The sequence below is a fragment of the Triticum urartu genome, chromosome 7A (genome assembly GCF_056163025.1).
Source record: "Triticum urartu cultivar PI428250 chromosome 7A, HENAU_Tu73, whole genome shotgun sequence".
NCBI lineage: Eukaryota > Viridiplantae > Streptophyta > Magnoliopsida > Poales > Poaceae > Triticum > Triticum urartu.
The window spans coordinates 77,207,062-77,226,086 of NC_141879.1; the positions used below are offsets into that span (position 1 = coordinate 77,207,062).

The 19,025-nt window shown below is 41.9% G+C and overlaps 1 protein-coding gene across 1 annotated transcript; it reads right to left on the reverse strand.

Annotated features, from left to right (window-relative positions):
• Positions 1-992: 992 nt before the first annotated feature.
• Positions 993-2,221, reverse strand: LOC125518341 (PHD finger protein ALFIN-LIKE 3-like). The gene is made up of 2 exons (XM_087531899.1): positions 2,079-2,221; positions 993-1,500 (listed from the first exon to the last, which is right to left on the reverse strand). Exons 1-2 carry the CDS (start codon positions 2,219-2,221, stop codon positions 993-995), a joined length of 651 nt encoding a protein of 216 aa, XP_087388025.1.
• Positions 2,222-19,025: the final 16,804 nt, after the last annotated feature.

The window sequence follows — 19,025 nt, forward strand, 5'->3', positions numbered from 1 at the left end:
TCTGTACTTAATGGTTTCCTTCATTTTCTTACTAGCTAGCATGTCGAGGGCCTCTCTATACGTATAGTACGTAGCGTCGACCAAGCATGGATATAAGAGAGGACACTTCTCTCTATTAATTAATTAGCTACCTAACACAATATATGAAACACCTTAATTAACCATACAAAAACCCCAAATCCTCCCCCCCTTTCAGAAAAAAAACAAAAACCCTTGCCCTTGAAAAGCTGACACGTGGATGCCTTTTGGTCCCGGTTGGTGCCACCAACCGGGACCAAAGGCCCTCCTGCCTGGGCTCGCAACACCGACCACATGGAGGCCCATCATTCCCGTTTGTGTAAGAACCGGGACTAAAGGCCTTGGGCTTTAGTAACGACCCTTTAGTCCCAGTTCAAGAACCGGGACTAAAGGCCTTGGGCTTTAGTAACGACCCTTTAGTCCCAGTTCAAGAACCGGGACAAATGGGCCTTACGAACCGGGACAATAGGCCCTTTTTCTACTAGTGGTGCCAGGAACCGGGACAAATGGATTCAGACGAACCGGGATCAATGCCCACGAGGCCCCGGCCGGCACCCTGGGCTCATGAACCGGGAATAATGGGCTGGCCAGGCCCCAACCAAAGCCCTGTTTTCTACTAGTGGTAAATCTCAGTTACCATGAATTCACACTGCTCATTAAGTCCAAAAATGAAGCGCAGAATATTTGTAAATAAGTGCGTACTCAAATTTAAGATCTGTCTATATATACATTAAGAAATGAGAATGAGAATAGTTGGATGTTTTTATGTTATCTCCTATCAGACTCACATGTCTTTGAACACACATAATTTTCTTACAGTGACTAATTTGTAAAATGAACTCTGTAAAAATATATCCAAATCCCCACCGAATGCGAAAATAATAGACCGCCTCTCTCACTACTTTTGTACTTAAGCATTTTCCATATAAATGGGACCGCATACCCTACAATAAAAGAAGGGTGCATATAGTATTCTACTCTCTGGTATCTTCGAGGGTGCAGTCAGGACACTTGTAATCCTTGATATGTGCTGATTTAGAAGCAGTTATCTTCACACATCTGCCATGGAACCACAGATCACATACGTTACAGCAGATCCAAAACCCATTGGCATGGTACGGAGCACCACACTCTCCGCAAAAGTATCGCTTGCTAACTTCCTGATCCTCTTCATCTTCTTCAGCAAGCATCCTATAGTTCTTGTTTGGATCGGACACGTTTTGCCAGGAGTCTTGAGATAGTTGTGGCATGTTCTCTTCAACAGGTGTTATAGACTTTATGTTTGGATTGGACACATTTTCCATTAAGTCTGGAGATTGTGGCACGCTGTCTTGAGCAGGTGCACCCGAATATTCATTTGGATTGTACACATTTTGCATCAAAACTGGAGATGGTGGCGTAGGTAGCCAAACAATCTTGTGGTAGTGATACAATGTTCGATAGACAGTTGGCAAATTGTTCATCATATCAAATAAACGCATCCTGAAAGGAGTGAAGGAACATCATCGAATCAGTAATAGGATGTGTAAGCAATATATCACACATGACGTTCTTTCATGCATAGTGGAACTAAGCTCTAAAATCAGTAATTATTTAAAGAGAAGATCAACGTCATCCAGAAAAAGAATAGTTCATCATTTAACAATGATGCTCTAACAATTGCTTGTGCATGACGACTGGTCTATTGCGGCTGTTTTCCCCCTCCCATTTCTCAACAGAAAATTTATATCAAAATAAGAGAAAACAACATATAATGTATTGTTTTTAAAGAGAATCTTTTGCAGACATGTTTGAAATCATAGGAATTGCACACTGTTTTTCCTACCACATTCAACTGACGTTCTTCTATGATTACATGCTTAATTAAATCGGTTACCGCCCCGTTTCTCATGTGTGCACTACACGTGCATAAAAAAGAACTGTTGAATGCATCCTTCTACCTGAAATGAAATACATAGACTGTAGTTATTTGATACTCCCTCCGTTCCATAATATAGAAGCGTCTTTGACACTAGCTAGAGAACTCTCTTATATGATGGGACGAAGGGAGTAGTGCATACCTGTGATTGGCGTTGAGGCAAGCGGCAAAGAAAAATGCGACGCTGATGAGCCACGAGTCAGCGCGTTGGGCAATGAACTCGAGCCAGGCAAAAGGGCTTATGTAATCCGGCCGGAAGTTGACGCCCAGAGTCAGCTCCGGCATGTCGGGTGGCGCCAACTCATCCGGCTGCTTCAACTCCCAGCTCCCGTCCGAGTGGCCGTACAAGCACAGTGCTTTTTTACCTGCACGTACGTAGAACATGAAGCCCGGTGATTGGCAGATGCGTGGATCCACAGTGTTTTTTTCTTATTGTCGAAAATGGATCTAATAAGATTTCATGCATCCGGCCCAGCAGAGCAGGATCTCTTAGCTGGCTCACATAACAGACCATATAATTCCTCCTGATCTGCACGCACGGCAACAAGCAGAGGAGAAACCCTGGCGTCAGATCGATCTGCACGTCTCACGGAGACAATGGTGATAACTAATTAAGAAGGGTGCAAGGAACCGGGACAAATGAATCCAGACGAACCGGGACCAATGCCAACGAGGCCCCGGCCGCCCCCCCGGCTCACGAACCGGGACTAATGGGCTGGCCAGGCCCCAACCAAAGCTCTGTTTTCTACTAGTGGTAAATCTCAGTTACCATGAATTCACGCTGCTCATTAAGTCCAAAATTGAAGCGCAGAATATTAGTAAATAAGTGCGTACTCAAATTTAAGATCTGTCTATATATACATTAAGAAATGAGAATGAGAATAGTTGGATGTTTTTATGTTACTCCCTCCATTTTTGTATACAAGGCCACTATCAAAATAACAATTTGCAGATATATAAGGCCACTAACACCAATCGGTGCAATATTAATGGTGTTTGCCTCATAGTACTAGTAAAGGAGGACATTAACTACCCCTTGCATGCATGTGGGAGTGAGAGCATTGGCTTGATGTGCATGAAAGAGAAGAATACACATTAATTTACACGACAAACAAGGGGATAAACTGCCTTGCAACATTGACTTAGAAGACATTAACTTTTGCCTTGGTACCTGCAATATGAGTTTGTGGCTTTGTATACAAAAATGGAGGGAGTATCTCCTATCAGACTCACATGTCTTTGAACACACATAATTTTCTTACAGTGACTAATTTGTAAAGTGAATTCTGTAAAAATATATCCAAATCCCCACCAAATGCGAAAATAATGGACCGCCTCTCTCACTACTTTTGTACTTAAGCATTTTCCATATAAATGGGACCGCATACCCTACAATAAAAGAAGGGTGCATATAGTATTCTACTCTCTGGTATCTTCGAGGGTGCAGTCAGGACACTTGTAATCCTTGATATGTGCTGATTTAGAAGCAGTTATCTTCACACATCTGCCATGGAACCACAGATCACATACGTTACAGCAGATCCAAAACCCATTGGCATGGTACGGAGCACCATACTCTCCGCAAAAGTATCGCTTGCTAACTTCATGATCCTCTTCATCTTCTTCAGCAAGTGTCCTAGAGTTCTTGTTTGGATCGGACACGTTTTGCCAGGAGTCTTGAGATACTAGTGGCATGTTCTCTTCAACAGGTGTTATAGAGTTTATGTTTGGATTGGACACGTTTTCCATTAAGTCTGGAGATTGTGGCACGCTGTCTTGAGCAGGTGCACCCGAATATTCATTTGGATTGTACACATTTTGCATCAAAACTGGAGATGGTGGTGTAGGTAGCCAAACAATCTTGTGGAAGTGATACAATGTTCGATAGACAGTTGGCAAATTATTCATCATATCAAATAAACGCATCCTGAAAGGAGTAAAGGAACATCATCGAATCAGTAATAGGATGTGCAAGCAATATATCACACATGACGTTCTTTCATGCATAGTGGAACTAAGCTCTAAAATCTAATCTAATTATTTAAGGAGAAGATCAATGTCATCCAGAAAAAGAATAATTCATCATTCAACAATGATGCTCTAACAATTGCTTGTGCATGACTACTGGTCTATTGCGGCTGTTTCCCCCCTCCCATTTCTCAACAGAAAATTTATATCAGAAGATGAGAAAACAACATATAATGTATTTTTTTAAAGAGAATCTTTTGCAGACATGTTTGAAATCATAGGAATTGCCCACTGTTTTTTCTACCGCATTCAACTGACATTCCTCTACAATTACATGCTTAATTAAATCGGTTACCAGTACCGCCCCGTTTCTCATGTGTACATTAAACATATAAAAGTCTTAAATTTTACTCTACACGCGCATAAAAATGAACTGTTGAATGCATCCTTCTACCTGAAATGAAATACGTAGACTAGCTATTTGGTACTCCCTCTGTCGTATAATTTAAGAGCGTTTTTAAACTAGAAAACACTCTTATATTATGGGATGAAGGGAGTAGTGCGTACCTGTTATTGGCGTTGAGGCAAGCGGCGAAGAAAAATGCGACGCCGATGAGCCACGAGTCAGCGCGTTGGGCGATGAACTCGAGCCAGGCAAAAAGGGCTTATGTAATCCGGCCGGAAGTTGACGCCCAGCGTCGGCTCCGGCATGTGGGGTGGCGCCAAGTCATCCGGCCGCCTCAACTCCCAGCTCCCGTCCGCGTGGCCGTACAAGAACCACAAGAATACATTTTAGAAGATATTCAACTTCCATAACTTCTCCTGTAAGTTGGATTAATGCCTTCTCGATGCATTCATTGTTGATCCGCGGAGGCTCGATCTTGCGTGCTTCTTTCTTCTTCGAGTGCAAAGAAGTAGACATTGCTTCCTCGCATCTAGTCTCATGTCTAGCCTCTATTCTATCAACAAGTGCACTAGTCTCATCTCTAGCCTCTATGCTAGCTAACAGTTCTAGAACGTCTAATAAATTGTGCTCTATCGATATATCAATGTACTCTTCTTCCCAATACCAAAACTTGCATCCATTCTACACAATAAAATTTTAAGTTATCACAACTAGTCTGATTCGAGAGCACAACCGAAGCTAAAGTAGCACATACCCCATCAGTTGAGCACTTGATGAACACCCATCCGAGACCTTCCGGTGTTGTAGACACGTGGTGCAAGATCTTCTTTGGGCAGTCGTCGCACGAAATGAGTGGCAACGGTGCGCGGACGACCTTTTGGGCCAGCACCGAGCCCAACCGGCCGCCATTCATATATCTGCCGGCGGACCGCCGACGGTGTAGATCCGAGCGGCTAGAGGAGGAGTCAGTACCTGCATGCGGCCTTGCGGCCTTGCTGGGGCCTTACGGCCCGGTGCCCGGCTAGTCCATGACGTGGCGCGGCCTCCCACAGCCGGGCGAGCTCAAGCCCGACCGGATCCGCTCCAAATCCGGCGGCTGGGTGCGCAAAACACGTAGCCGTGATTGGGTAGCTCCGGGGCGTCGAGGGAAAGGGGGCTGAGCGAGCGCGCGTCTGAGCTGCACGCGCTGGAGTTGGCCTAGCGGCGTGGCGGACGAACCGTGTGGGGGTGTGAAGTGGCTTCGCTCGTGTGGGGGACGGAAGCCATCCCGCGCGGGCGCTAGGTCTGACAGGACGGCCTTGTCGTCAGTGTGTGACCTCTGTGGCAACCGTTCGCTCCCCACTAGCCTCTTCATTGACATGTGGTCCCGTTCCAACATGTCAGTAAGACGACGGCTAATACGTCTTCGTTGTATCTACTTTTCCAAACACTTTTGCCCTTGTTTTGGACTCTAACTTGCATGATTTGAATGGAACTAACCCGGACTGACGTTGTTTTCAGCAGAATTACCATGGTGTTATTTATGTGCAGAAACAAACGTTCTCGGAATGACCTGAAACTTCACGAAGCGACTTTTCAGAAAATATAAAAAATACCTGACCTGAAACTTCACGGAGCGACTTTTCAGAAAATATGAAAAATACCTGCAAAAGATGAAGGCCGGAGGGCCCACCACCTGTCCACGAGGGTGGGGGCGCGCCCCCCTACCTCGTGGACCCCCTGTTGCCTCTCCAACTCCAACTCCAACTCCATACATTGTGTTTCGGGGAGAAAAAAAATCAGGGAGAAGAAATCATCGCGTTTTACGATACGGAGCCGCCGCCAAGCCCTAAAACCTCTCAGGTGGGCTGATCTGGAGTCCGTTCGGGGCTTCGGAGAGGGGAATCCGTCGCCATCGTCATCGTCAACCATCCTCCATCGCCAATTTCATGATGCTCACCGCCGTGCGTGAGTAATTCAATCATAGGCTTGCTGGACGGTGATGGGTTGGATGGGATCTATCATGTAATTGAGTTAGTTTTGTTAGGGTTTGATCCCTAGTGTCCACTATGTTCTGAGATTGATGTTGCTATGACTTTGCTATGCTTAATGCTTGTCACTAGGGACCGAGTGCCATGATTTCAGATCTGAACCTATTATGTTTTCATCAATATATGAGTGTTCTTGACCATATCTTGCAAGTCTATAGTCACCTATTATGTGTTATGATTCGTTAACTCCCAAGTGACAATAATCGGGATACTTACCGGTGATGACTGTAGTTTGAGGAGTTCATGTATTCACTATGTGTTAATGCTTTGTTCTGGTTCTCTATTAAAAGGAGGCCTTAGTATCCCTTAGTTTCCGTAAGGACCTCGCTGCCACGGGAGGGTAGGACAAAAGATGTTATGCAAGTTCTTTTCCATAAGCACGTATGACTATATTCGGAATACATGCCTACATTACATTGACGAACTGGAGCTAGTTCTGTGTCACCCTAGGTTATGACTGTTACATGATGAACCGCATCCGGCATAATTCTCCATCACCGATCCATTGCCTACGAGCTTTCCATATATTGTTCTTCGCTTATTTACTTTCCCGTTGCTATTGCTATCATCACTACAAAATACCAAAAACATTGCTTTTACTACCGTCACCTTTTGTTACCGTTACCACTACTATCATATTATTTTGCTACTAAATACTTTGCTGCAGATACTAAGTATCCAGGTGTGGTTGAATTGACAACTCAACTGCTAATACTTGAGTGTATTCTTTGGCTCACCTTGTGTCGAATCAATAAATTTGGGTTGAATACTTTACCCTCGAAAAATGTTGCGATCCCCTATACTTGTGGGTTCTCAAGACTATTTTCTGGCGCCGTTGCCGGGGAGCATAGCTCTATTCTTTGAGTCACTTGGGATTTATATCTGCTTATCATTATGAAGAACTTGAAAGATCCAAGAACCAAGATTTATCCCTCAACTACGAGGGGAGGTAAGGAACTGCCATCTAGCTCTGCACTTGATTCACCTTCTGTTTTGAGTAAGCTTGCGACACCTACACCTGCTTCTGCGATTCGTTCTGATATGTCGCATGTTATTGATGATGCCACTTCTGCTATGGATGATACTTATGATGAAACTACTTCTATGCTTGATACTACTGTGCCACTTGGTAAATTTCTTGATGAACAACTTGCTAGAGCTAGAGAAATTGAAAATATTGAATCTGATGATACTGATGAAAGTGATGATGAAGAATCACTTGTTATTCCTAAGGGTTATGTTTTTGATCAAGAAGCTTCCTTAGCTATTTTAGCTTGCAAAAATAAAAATGAACTCAAAAGGTTATTAGCTAAATAGAGTAAGCAATCTCTAAATGCTAGAATGAAACCTGACCCTGCTTTCGCTACTTCACCTATCTTTGTTACTGCTAAGGATTATGAATTCTCTGTTGATCTTGATATAATTACTTTGGTTGAATCTGATCCTTCTCATGGTTATGAACCTGAAACTGTTGTGGCACATCTTACTAAATTGAATGATATAGCCACCCTGTTCACTAAAGATGAGAGAACTCATTACTTTTACATTCTTAAAATATTTCCGTTCTCATTAGAGGGTGATGCTAAGATATGGTTTAATTCTCTTGATCCTAGTTGTGTGCGTAGTCTCCAGGATATGATTTATTACTTCTCTGCTAAATATATCCCTGCTCATAAGAAACAAGTTGCTTTAAGGGATATATATAATTTTGTGCAAATTGAAGAAGAGAGTCTCTCACAAGCTTGGGGGAGGCTTCTCCAATTACTTAATGCTTTGCCTGATCATCCTCTTAAGAAAAATGAAATACTTGATATCTTTTATAATGGACTAACCGATGCTTCCAGAGATTACCTGGATAGTTGTGCTGGTTCCATTTTCAGGGAAAGAACACTGGATGAAGCTGAAATTCTATTGAATAATATGTTGACAAATGAAAATAATTGGACACCTCCGGAGCCAATTCCCGAGCCTATTCCTAAACCAACTCCGAAGAAGAGGGGTATTCTATTTCTCAGTCCTAAAGATATGCAAGAGGCAAAGAAATCTATGAAAGAAAAAGGTATTAAAGCTGAAGATGTTAAGGATTTACCTCCTATTGAAGAAATACATGGTCTTAATTTACCGCCTGTTGAAGAAACATATAATCTTAATCCATTACCTATTGAAGAAACTCACGGTCTTGATAACCCGACAAAGGTAGTAAAGGTAAATTCTCTCTATAGATATGATAAAGCTGAAATCCTATTCACTAAATTTGCTAGCCCATGCTTAGATGAGTTTGATAAATTTATGGCTAAGCAAGAAGATTTTAATGCTTATTTTGGCAGACAATTGAAATACAATTCAAATATGCTTGAACACATGGGTAATTATATGGCTAATGTTAAAAGTGAACTTAAACTTATTAGTAAACAAGCTTCTATGGTTACCACTCAAGTAGAACAAATACTTAAAGCTCAAAATGATTTGCTCAATGAATTGAATAGTAAAGATAATAATAATACTGTTAGAGTGGCTACTAGAACTGGTAGAATGACTCAGGAACCTTTGTATCATGAAGGCCACCCTAAGAGAATTGAGCAAGATTCTCAGAGAAATAATATAGATGTACCTAGTTCTTCTAAAAATAAGAAAAAGAAAAATGGTAGGACTGTGCATGCTTCTAGTGAACCTATTACTGAAACACCTGAGAATCCAAATGATATTTCTATTTCTGATGGTGAAACTCAATCTGCTAATGAACCTGAAACTAGTGATAATGTGAATGATAATGTTCATAATGACGCTCAACCTAGTAATGATAATGACATAGAAATTGAACCTCCTGTTGATCTTGATAACCCACAATAAAAGAATCAACGTTATGATAAGAAAGACTTTGTTGCTAGGAAACATGGTAAAGAATGAGAACCATGGGTTCAGAAACCCATGCCTTTTCCTCCCAAACCATCCGAGAAAAAGGATGATGAGGATTTTGAGCGCTTTGCTGAAATGATTAGACCTATCTTTTTGCGTATGCGATTAACTGATATGCTCAAAACCAATCCTTATGATAAGTACATGAAAGATATTATTACAAATAAAAGAAAGATACCAGAAGCTGAAATTTCCACCATGCTTGCTAAATATACTTTTAAGGGTGGAATACCAAAGGAACTTGGAGATCCAGGAGTACCCACTATACCATGCTCTACTAAAAGATACTGTGTTAAAACTGCTTTATGTGATCTTGGAGCCGGTGTTAGTGTTACGCCTCTCTATTTGTATCATAGACTTAATTTGAATAAGATGGCACCTACTGAAATATCTCTGCAAATGGCTGATTAATTAACTGCTATACTTGTCGGTATTTGTGAGGATGTGCATGTTGTAGTTGCAAACGTTACTATTTTAACGGACTTTGTTATTCTTGATATTCCCGAGGACGATATTATGTCTATTATTCTTGGAAGACCCTTTTTGAATACTGCAGGGGCTGTTATTGATTGCACTAAAGGCAATGTCACTTTTCATGTTAATGGTAATGAGCATACGGTACACTTTCCGAGGAAACAACCTCAATTTCATAGTATCAACTCTATGGGAAAAATTCCATCGATTATATTTGGAGGTTTTGAATTTCCTCTCCCTACTGTCAAGAAGAAATATGATATACTTATTATTGGGGACGTGCATGTCCCCGTTGAGGTAACATAGTGTTATTCGAAATTTCTCCGGTTCCATGTTATTTGGAATGAGTTTGTTAACAAGACTTGATCAACCTTGTTAGTGGATTCCTTTTGATGATCATGAGACAGATGAAACTAGAAGGCACAACCTTCTGTACCCCACTTTTACTTTCTGATATTTATATTAAATAAAATAAAAATAAATATTTTTCTTTCTGTTATCTGATTATCCGTGCAATATAAAAATACCTCGAAAATAAAAGTTCTCCAAATGCCCTAAAATTTAAATATGATTTTTTAGAATATTTGAGAATATTTGGCACTGAGAACACAACAGGGGGGTCAACCACCTGCCCACGAGGGTGGAGGGCGCGCCCTACCCCCTGGGTACGGCCCCTGCCTCGTGGGCCCACGGTGGCCCTCCTCGACTTATCCTTTCACCCATACACTTTTTCTTCCTCCCACAAACACGAATAACCAGCTCAAACTCGAGTCCAAGCTCGTTTTGATGCCATTTTTGATCTCCTTGCTCAAAGCACCTCTCACAAAACTGCTTGGGGAGATTGTTCCTTGGTTTGTGACTCCTCCATTGGTCCAATTAGTTTTTTTTCTCGTGCTTTATTCACTGCAAATTTTTGCTGCTTAGGTGACCCTGTTCTTGAGCTTGCATGTCAAATTTATATGGTCAAAAGTAGTTTTGATGCATGATATAGGCCCTAGGTACTTGTAGGAGTAGTTGCTATCAATATTATTGAGTTTGGTTTACTTTTATTTTGAAGTTACTAAAATTTCAGAATTTTTCAGAAAATGATGAGGAGACTTTTGAGGGGCTCATCGAGCCAAAGCTCGAAGGAAAAGGCACCGAAGCCTAAGTATAGTCTGCCGCGCACCGCGGAGGTTCAGGCGTGTGAATGGCCTTCCGAGGATTTCTTGAGAGCAGCCGGGATTTATGAAGATTTTCATGAATTGGCTAAGAATGCAGGCCTCACCGCTTTCCTCCACGACCAATGCAATCAGTATCTCTTACTCACAAATATCTTTATGCAAAACTTTCATTTCCATTCTAGGTGCTCACCACCTACGGTGGAGTTTTATTTATATGATGAGCATAAGGAGATGTCACTTTATGATTTTTGTCAGGTTTGTTTAGTCCCTTTTGAGGGCAAGATAGAAGAACCACATTGCGATGATGTGGAGGGGTTCATTGATACTATCACTGTAGGGTAAACAAGGAATGTTTCCGATGCACGAATCACTAGCATACATTTTCCTGTTTTACGTTATCTTGCATTATTTGCTAGTCGTTGCTTAATTGGTCGCGGAAACTGTGGAAACCTTAGTATCCCTGATATTATTATTTTGCTCCACGGTTTATATGGTGATAACTCTGTTAGTATGGGCGGCATTATTGCCAAACGGTTAAGTCTGAACTGTACAAAGGGCCCCATCTTTGGAGGCATCTATGCTTCACGCCTAGCTGCACATTTTAACATACCTATTAGGCATTATGAGAAGGAAGAAAGAGTGATGCCTCGTGTTTATCTAGATTATAAAAGTATGGTGGCACATGATTTTATTGTTAAGAATAGGGAAGGAGAGCTTAAATATCAATTGTTCTTTGATAAACATCTTCCTGAGACTATCACCCTGCCTGCTCCTTCTTTTTTTGATTTATCTGTGGGCCAGTACCTTGTTCCGTTGAAGTCTATTCATGCCTACCGGAACCCTGCACCAGCCATGGAGCCAGAGCCGGAACCACAGGTTGATCCTTCACGACATTCTAATTACCAGTGGGATCCGGAGATGATTGTCAGCCAATGGCAATCGGAGTCTTCCTCTTCTTCTTCTCACTACTACCCCAACTACTACTATGGATATCCGCCAGGCCAGTCGTGGCCATAGACCAACTTAGGCCAAAAGCCTAAGCTTGGGGGAGTACGTTACATTTATGTTCACACACTCATTGCTAGATGTTGGTGCTCATACTTTTTCATTGTATCATACATGCTAGTCTAGTTTCCTTTTTATGCTTTCTTCTTGTGTGTTTAATAAACCTTAAGAAAAACCAAAAAAAATTAGTTGTAGCTTTTAATGAGTTTAATTTCCATGCTTGTAGTAGTAATTAAAAAGAAAACCCAAAAAGATTTCCTGTTCTTCTTTTGCTTGTTGGGAGCTTTCCCATGTAAATAGTTTTATTTCTTTTCTTTTCTTTGGGGGTCGATAGGAGAAGACCATAATTAAATTGTTGAACTGGCTCTTATATGCATTATTTTTTATCTGACAAAAGAGCCCATATTGCCTTGTCTTCTCCTGTTTATTGAATGCTTGCAGATTCCAGCTTAGTCCAATGCACGCGCACTATTATTATTATTATTCACATCGTTCAGTCGTGCAAGTGAAAGGCAATTATGATGATATATGATGGACTGGCTGAGATAAGAAAAGCGGGTCTGAACTCGACCTCTTTTGTTTCTGTAAATATGATTAGTTCATCATTCCTGATTCAGCCTATTATGAATAAACATGTTTGCAATGACAATTAGAGACCATAGTTTCTTGTGCCATGCTTGATTAGCTATGAGTTATAATGGTTTACCTTGCGTGCCAACATGCTATTGAGATGGTTATGATGTGGTATGATAGGGTGGTATCCTCCTCTGAATGATTTAAGTGACTTGACTTGGCGCATGTTCACGCATGTAGTTGAAACAAAATCAACATAGCCTTCACGATATTTATTTTCATGGTGGATTATATCCTACTCATGCTTGCATTCGGTGTTGATTAATTTTAATGCATGTTCATGACTGTTGTCGCTCTCTAGCTGGTCGCTTCCCAGTCTTTTGCTAGCCTTCACCTGTACTAAGCAGGAATACTGCTTGTGCATCCAATCCCTTAAATGCCAAAGTTATTCCACAAGAGTCCACTATACCTACCTATATACGGTATCTACCTGCTGTTCCAAGTAAATTTGTATGTGCCAAACTCTAAACCTTCAAATAAATATCCTGTTTTGTATGCTCGAATAGCACATGCATCCACTAGGGCTGTCTGTATCTTCCATGTTAGGCGGGTTATTCTCAAGAGGAGTGGACTCCGCTCCTCACTCACGAGATAAATGGCTGGTCACCGGGATGCCCAGTCCCATGCTTTATGCAAACTAAATCAAAATAATTGCAAAAAAAAAAACTCCCCCTGGGACTCTTGTTAGTTGGAGGCATTCGTTGTTTCGAGCAAGCCATGGATTGATGCTTGTTGGTGGAAGGGGGTGTATAAACTTTACCATTCTGTTTGAGAACCGCCTATAATGTCTGTAGCATGGAAGATATCGCCATCTCTTGGTTGTTATGTTGACAATGAAAGTATACCGCTCAAAATATTATTCACCTCTGTTTCAAAACCGATCTCTGGCACCTCTACAAATCCCTACTTCCCTCTGCGAAGGGCCTATCTATTTACTTTTATGCTGAGTCATCATCCTCTAATTAAAAAGCACCAGTTGGAGAGCACCGCTGTCATTTGCATTCATTACTGTTAATTTACATTGAGTATGACTTGACTGGATCTCTTTTACCATGAATTACAATGTCTAGTCAGTCCTTGGTCTTTAAAGGTGCTCTGCATTTATGTTTTGCGGTCTCAGAAAGAGCTAGCGAGATACCATCTTGTTATATCATATTATGAGTGTTTTGAGATAGTGTTGTCATCAGAGATTTATTATTATGGCTCGCTAGTTGATTATGCTATTGATATGAGTAAACTTGATACCTATGCGTTATTGCAAATGTGGTTAGTTATAATCTTTGCTGAAAACTTGAATGCTGGCTTTACATATTTACAACAACAAGAGCAAACCGAGTTTGTAAAAGTTTTTCTTTATCACTTTCAGTTTGTCAACTGAATTGCTTGAGGACAAGCAAAGGTTTAAGCTTGGGGGAGTTGATACGTCTCTGTCGTATCTACTTTTCGAAACACTTTTGCCCTTGTTTTGGACTCTAACTTGCATGATTTGAATGGAACCCAGATTGACGCTGTTTTCAGCAGAATTACCATGGTGTTATTTATGTGCAGAAACAAATGTACTCGGAATGACCTGAAACTTCACGGAGCGAATTTTTAGAAAATATGAAAAATACCTGTAGAAGATGAAGGCCAGGGGGCCCACCACCTGTCCACGAGGGTGGGGGCGCACTCCCCCTACCTCGTGGGCCCCCTGTTGCCTCTTCCACTCCAACTCCAACTCCATATATTGTGTTTCGGGGAGAAAAAATCAGGGAGAATAAATCATCGCGTTTTACGATACGGAGCCGCCGCCAAAGCCTAAAACCTCTCGGGAGGGCTGATCTGGAGTCCGTTCGGGGCTCCGGAGAGGGGAATCCGTCGCCATCGTCATCATCAACCATCCTCCATCACCACTTTCATGATGCTCACCTCCGTGCGTGAGTAATTCCATCGTAGGCTTGCTGGACGGTGATGGGTTGGATGGGATCTATCATGTAATCGAGTTTGTTTTGTTAGGGTTTGATCCCTAGTGTCCACTATGTTCTGAGATTAATGTTGCTATGACTTTGCTATGCTTAATGCTTGTTACTAGGGCCCGAGTGCCATGATTTCATATCTGAACCTATTATGTTTTCATCAATATATGAGTGTTCTTGATCCTATCTTGCAAGTCTATAGTCACCTATTATGTGTTATGATCTGTTAACCCCGAAGTGACAATAATCGGGATACTTACCGGTGATGACCGTAGTTTGAGGAGTTCATGTATTCACTATGTGTTAATGCTTTGTTCCGGTTCTCTATTAAAAGGAGGCCTTAATATCCCTTAGTTTCCGTAAGGACCCCGCTGCCACGGGAGGGTAGGACAAAAGATGTTATGCAAGTTCTTTTCCATAAGCACGTATGACTATATTCGGAATACATGCCTACATTACATTGACGAACTGGAGCTAGTTCTGTGTCACCCTAGGTTATGACTGTTACATGATGAACCGCATCCGGCATAATTCTCCATCACCGATCCATTGCCTACGAGCTTTCCATATATTGTTCTTCGCTTATTTACTTTCCCGTTGCTATTGCTATCATCACTACAAAATACCAAAAACATTGCTTTTACTACCGTTACCTTTTGTTACCGTTACCACTACTATCATATTATTTTGCTACTAAATACTTTGCTGCAGATACTAAGTTTCCAGGTGTGGTTGAATTGACAACTCAGCTGCTAATACTTGAGAGTATTCTTTGGCTCCCCTTTTGTCGAATCAATAAATTTGGGTTGAATACTTTACCCTCGAAAACTGTTGCGATCCCCTATACTTGTGGGTTATCAACGGCGAGTCCTTTTGTACAATTTCTGAATGGATGTCTATGTAGGTCGGGGAGCCTCTTCGTGTACCGTGGCAACCGTCCACTAGCCTCTTCGCCTTTCTACGTACGTTCAACTACGATCATGGTGACTATCGTCTACAGAAGATAGCAATTTGTCAAGTTCCCGACCGCTCTTGGGATTTAATGGACTATGGAGTTGTTGCTATCTTCGACAAGCTTGTTGCCTTCCTTCATAGTTCGGCTAGATAGATATTTCTCAAAAATCAGTTTCTATACATGGATGTGCATTGTGATGCAATTCAATACAAGGGTCTTGTGTTTTCTCCCACCACTAATGGCACTGCTTTTGCATGGAATCCTTATGCTTTCGGTACGTTTGTCTTCCACCGTAATTATAATTGTTTCATCCACATGCATGCGGGTTAGCTAGTTTCCCTTTACTAATTAACCTTCTTGTGTTTCCAAGGTCCTGTGAACATTCCACCACCTATACTTGAAAAAAAATTATAACCAAGGGGGAGATGACGATGATGATGATCACGAGCATGAGGACTCATATACTCAGTGGTGCCTGGCAACTTATTCTGATGGATCACCTCTTCTTGTCTGTATATAGGGCATCACTGATGTTACTAAGGAAGCAGGTGTTGTCTCCCATGGTCGCACTCTCCGGATCCATTCCAACATGTGTTGTAGGGTATTCGGGATGAATACTACTGTGCTAGCGCCAACATCTTCTCCCTGGTTTGGTATTGATACTCTTGGAGGAAACTCGCTCTTCCCTGGATAAAACTATCCAATCATGGTGAAAGGCGATCCAGCTGCTGTTGATACAATGTTACTACGATTTATGAGAAGCAACTGTTTCTATACCTCAGACATTGCTATGCTTCCCTATGGTGGCTTGTAGGGTAAGGCAGCAGAATACAAAAAAATTCAGACCTACCCACCAGCCCAGGACCACTATGGAGACTAGATACATGGTTTGATCTTCTTCGTTACCGACTCATAGCGCAGCGGGAAGTAGAGTCGACGACGATCGGCGGCGCAGATCCCCGCAGATAAGATTTACAACCTCCCAACCACGAGGATGTATACCCTCACCTACCCCTCGAATAGCCCTCCGGGAGGTGGTCGGACAGTCCCTCGGACGGTGTCGCGAACAGCCCTTCGGGAGGACCTTCGGAAGTCGGACAGTCACTCGGACAGCCCTTCGGGAGGACCTTTGAAACTCGGACGGTCACACGGACAGCCCTTGGGGAGTCACTCTCGAACTAAGACCCAAACTATGATCTCTCTACAGAGTTGCACACATACGGTGTCATCTATCCGGCAGGGCTTCGCCGTCCAGAACTAGTTCCTGCCGGAACCCAGACAGCCTTTCGGCTCTATGAAACTATTTCGCTGGGAGGGAGAGAGAGAGCCAGATCATGCATGGCATTTTTATGAGAGCAATAGTGTTCTTTAGGCAGCCCCCTCCACTCCTATTTATAGACCAAGCCCAAGGGTGTCTTCTCCAAGAAGCCAAAGGGGATAATACCAAAAGGCCCTCAAGGTCACTTCTCCAAGAAGCCAAGCAAAAAGCACTTTCACTATTCATGACGACATTTCTCAGCGTCCGTTCGAACTGAAAATATTTATGTGGGCTCAGAACATTTCCAGTACCCACTAAAATAATTTTCAACGCATTCCGAACCAATTTCGGTTTAGTGAATTTCATCTGCGAAAAGCAAACAAGAATGCGTTTTCACTATTCATGAAGACAATTTTTTGCGTCCATTAAATCCAAAAATATTTCTGTGGGCCTTAGAATAATTCTAGTACCCACTAAAATGATTTTGGATTCATTCCGAAACAATTTCAGATTAGTAAATTTCATCTGCAAAAAGCAACCAAACCGGTACCGGCAGCTACGAAACATTTTTGGTTTTTATCCCCAAAAATTGCCAGAAGTTTCTAGAATAATTCTGGCACCCTCCAAAAATTAGCAGGCGTGTCCCGAAACCAATTTGACTTAATGGTATATCCCGAAACAACTCTTCGGTGTTACAAAACTATTTCGCTATTCTCTCTCCGGAACCCTTCCATTGTCTCCGAAACTTTTTCGGCAAATTTCTCTCAGACTCCCTGTCTAGTATTCAACAGATAGATGACCCTTAACCGTGTGACCCTATAGGTTCGGTGAAGCATAGACATGACCGGAACACTTTCTGATCAATGATCAACATCGGAGCCGTGGACACCCATATTGACCCCTATACCCACACGAATGAATATTCGAGTGAACCTCCAGTTGCAGTGAGCTATTCCTATTGCTTCGCGATATGTCACAAATACCCGAGGTGAGATTTATTGCGTCCCCGTGGACGAACAATTTGTCCACCATGCAAGTTACCTCGTTACCGGTTTTGTTCTCTTTTCTCGTTTCCATGTTTCGGCATCCCTGTGATCAAATCACACTGTGTCTGGCCAGACGATGATGGATACCGTAACACGGAGAGGGCCCGAGAATATATCTCCATCGTTGGAGGAGCAAATACCAATCTTGAGCTATCAAGTTACTTGACACACTTTTCCATGAACCCATAAGCCGCCGTAATAGCCACCCATTTACGGATGACGTTTAACAAACCCCAAAGTTCATGAAGCAAGTATGAAGAAACTCGATACACTCATGGTCTAAGGAATTATGCAAACATTAACCATCTCTGTGTTATCAACCATAAACTTGTGACGAATGAATCTCATAGCATAACATCAATCCAGGTTGATTCAACACAAATGTTCTCTTAACATTGTGCCCTCAAAGTTGCAGGCATTGACATGCCCATGACCAGGAAAACAAAACCATCATGCAACACTTGAGCTAGACTTAGAGGCCGGACTAAGAATACTTCTTACCGTTTATTATTCCACACATGCATATGAGTCTTCCTCCGAGCCTCGTGTTATTGCAGACTCGAGAACCATAGCAGTTATAGAATGGAACATAAACATAATTATGAACTTGGAGATAAATAATATCATTTATTATTGCCTCTAGGGCAGATATCCAACATGGTTATCACAATGTGGGTCATGAAATAGGCCGCTTCAGCCTGGATGATCAGTCCTGCGTTGGTCTCGAGATTGATAGTAGCTGGCCCTTCCGAGACAATCTCTTCTAGTTCACAGCAAGCGTTTCCAATGTCGAGGATTCGTTGAGCTGAAGTTCATTTCATTGCTTGTTATTTGTTGTGTGATGAAAACTTTAGTATTTACTAGAATGTTTTGTTGGAACTAATCTATAATCCAACATGTATCCTCGTTGTCGTTGAGTGTTGGTGACTTGTTGTATGTAATGAATGGTACATTTGCGTATGCATGTCATAAACTCAATTTATAAATGGTTTTTGAATGACTTCTTGGAGTTTTAGTGCCGTAGTAGTATAGCTAGCATCCGTAGTAGTATGAAGCTTCCACATCACATAGAGCCAACCAATCACTAAAAAAAGACACATCCATGACATTTTGGGCCGAACGAAATTTTTTTCTGTCATACATATGACACTTCTATGACGATAATTGTGACAAAACACGGTATCATCATAGATGTGGTGGGCTCCTACTTATATGACAAAAAATTATGACAGAAAATGGGCTTTTCGTCCTAGGCGGGCCGGAGACGCAGCTGCATGACA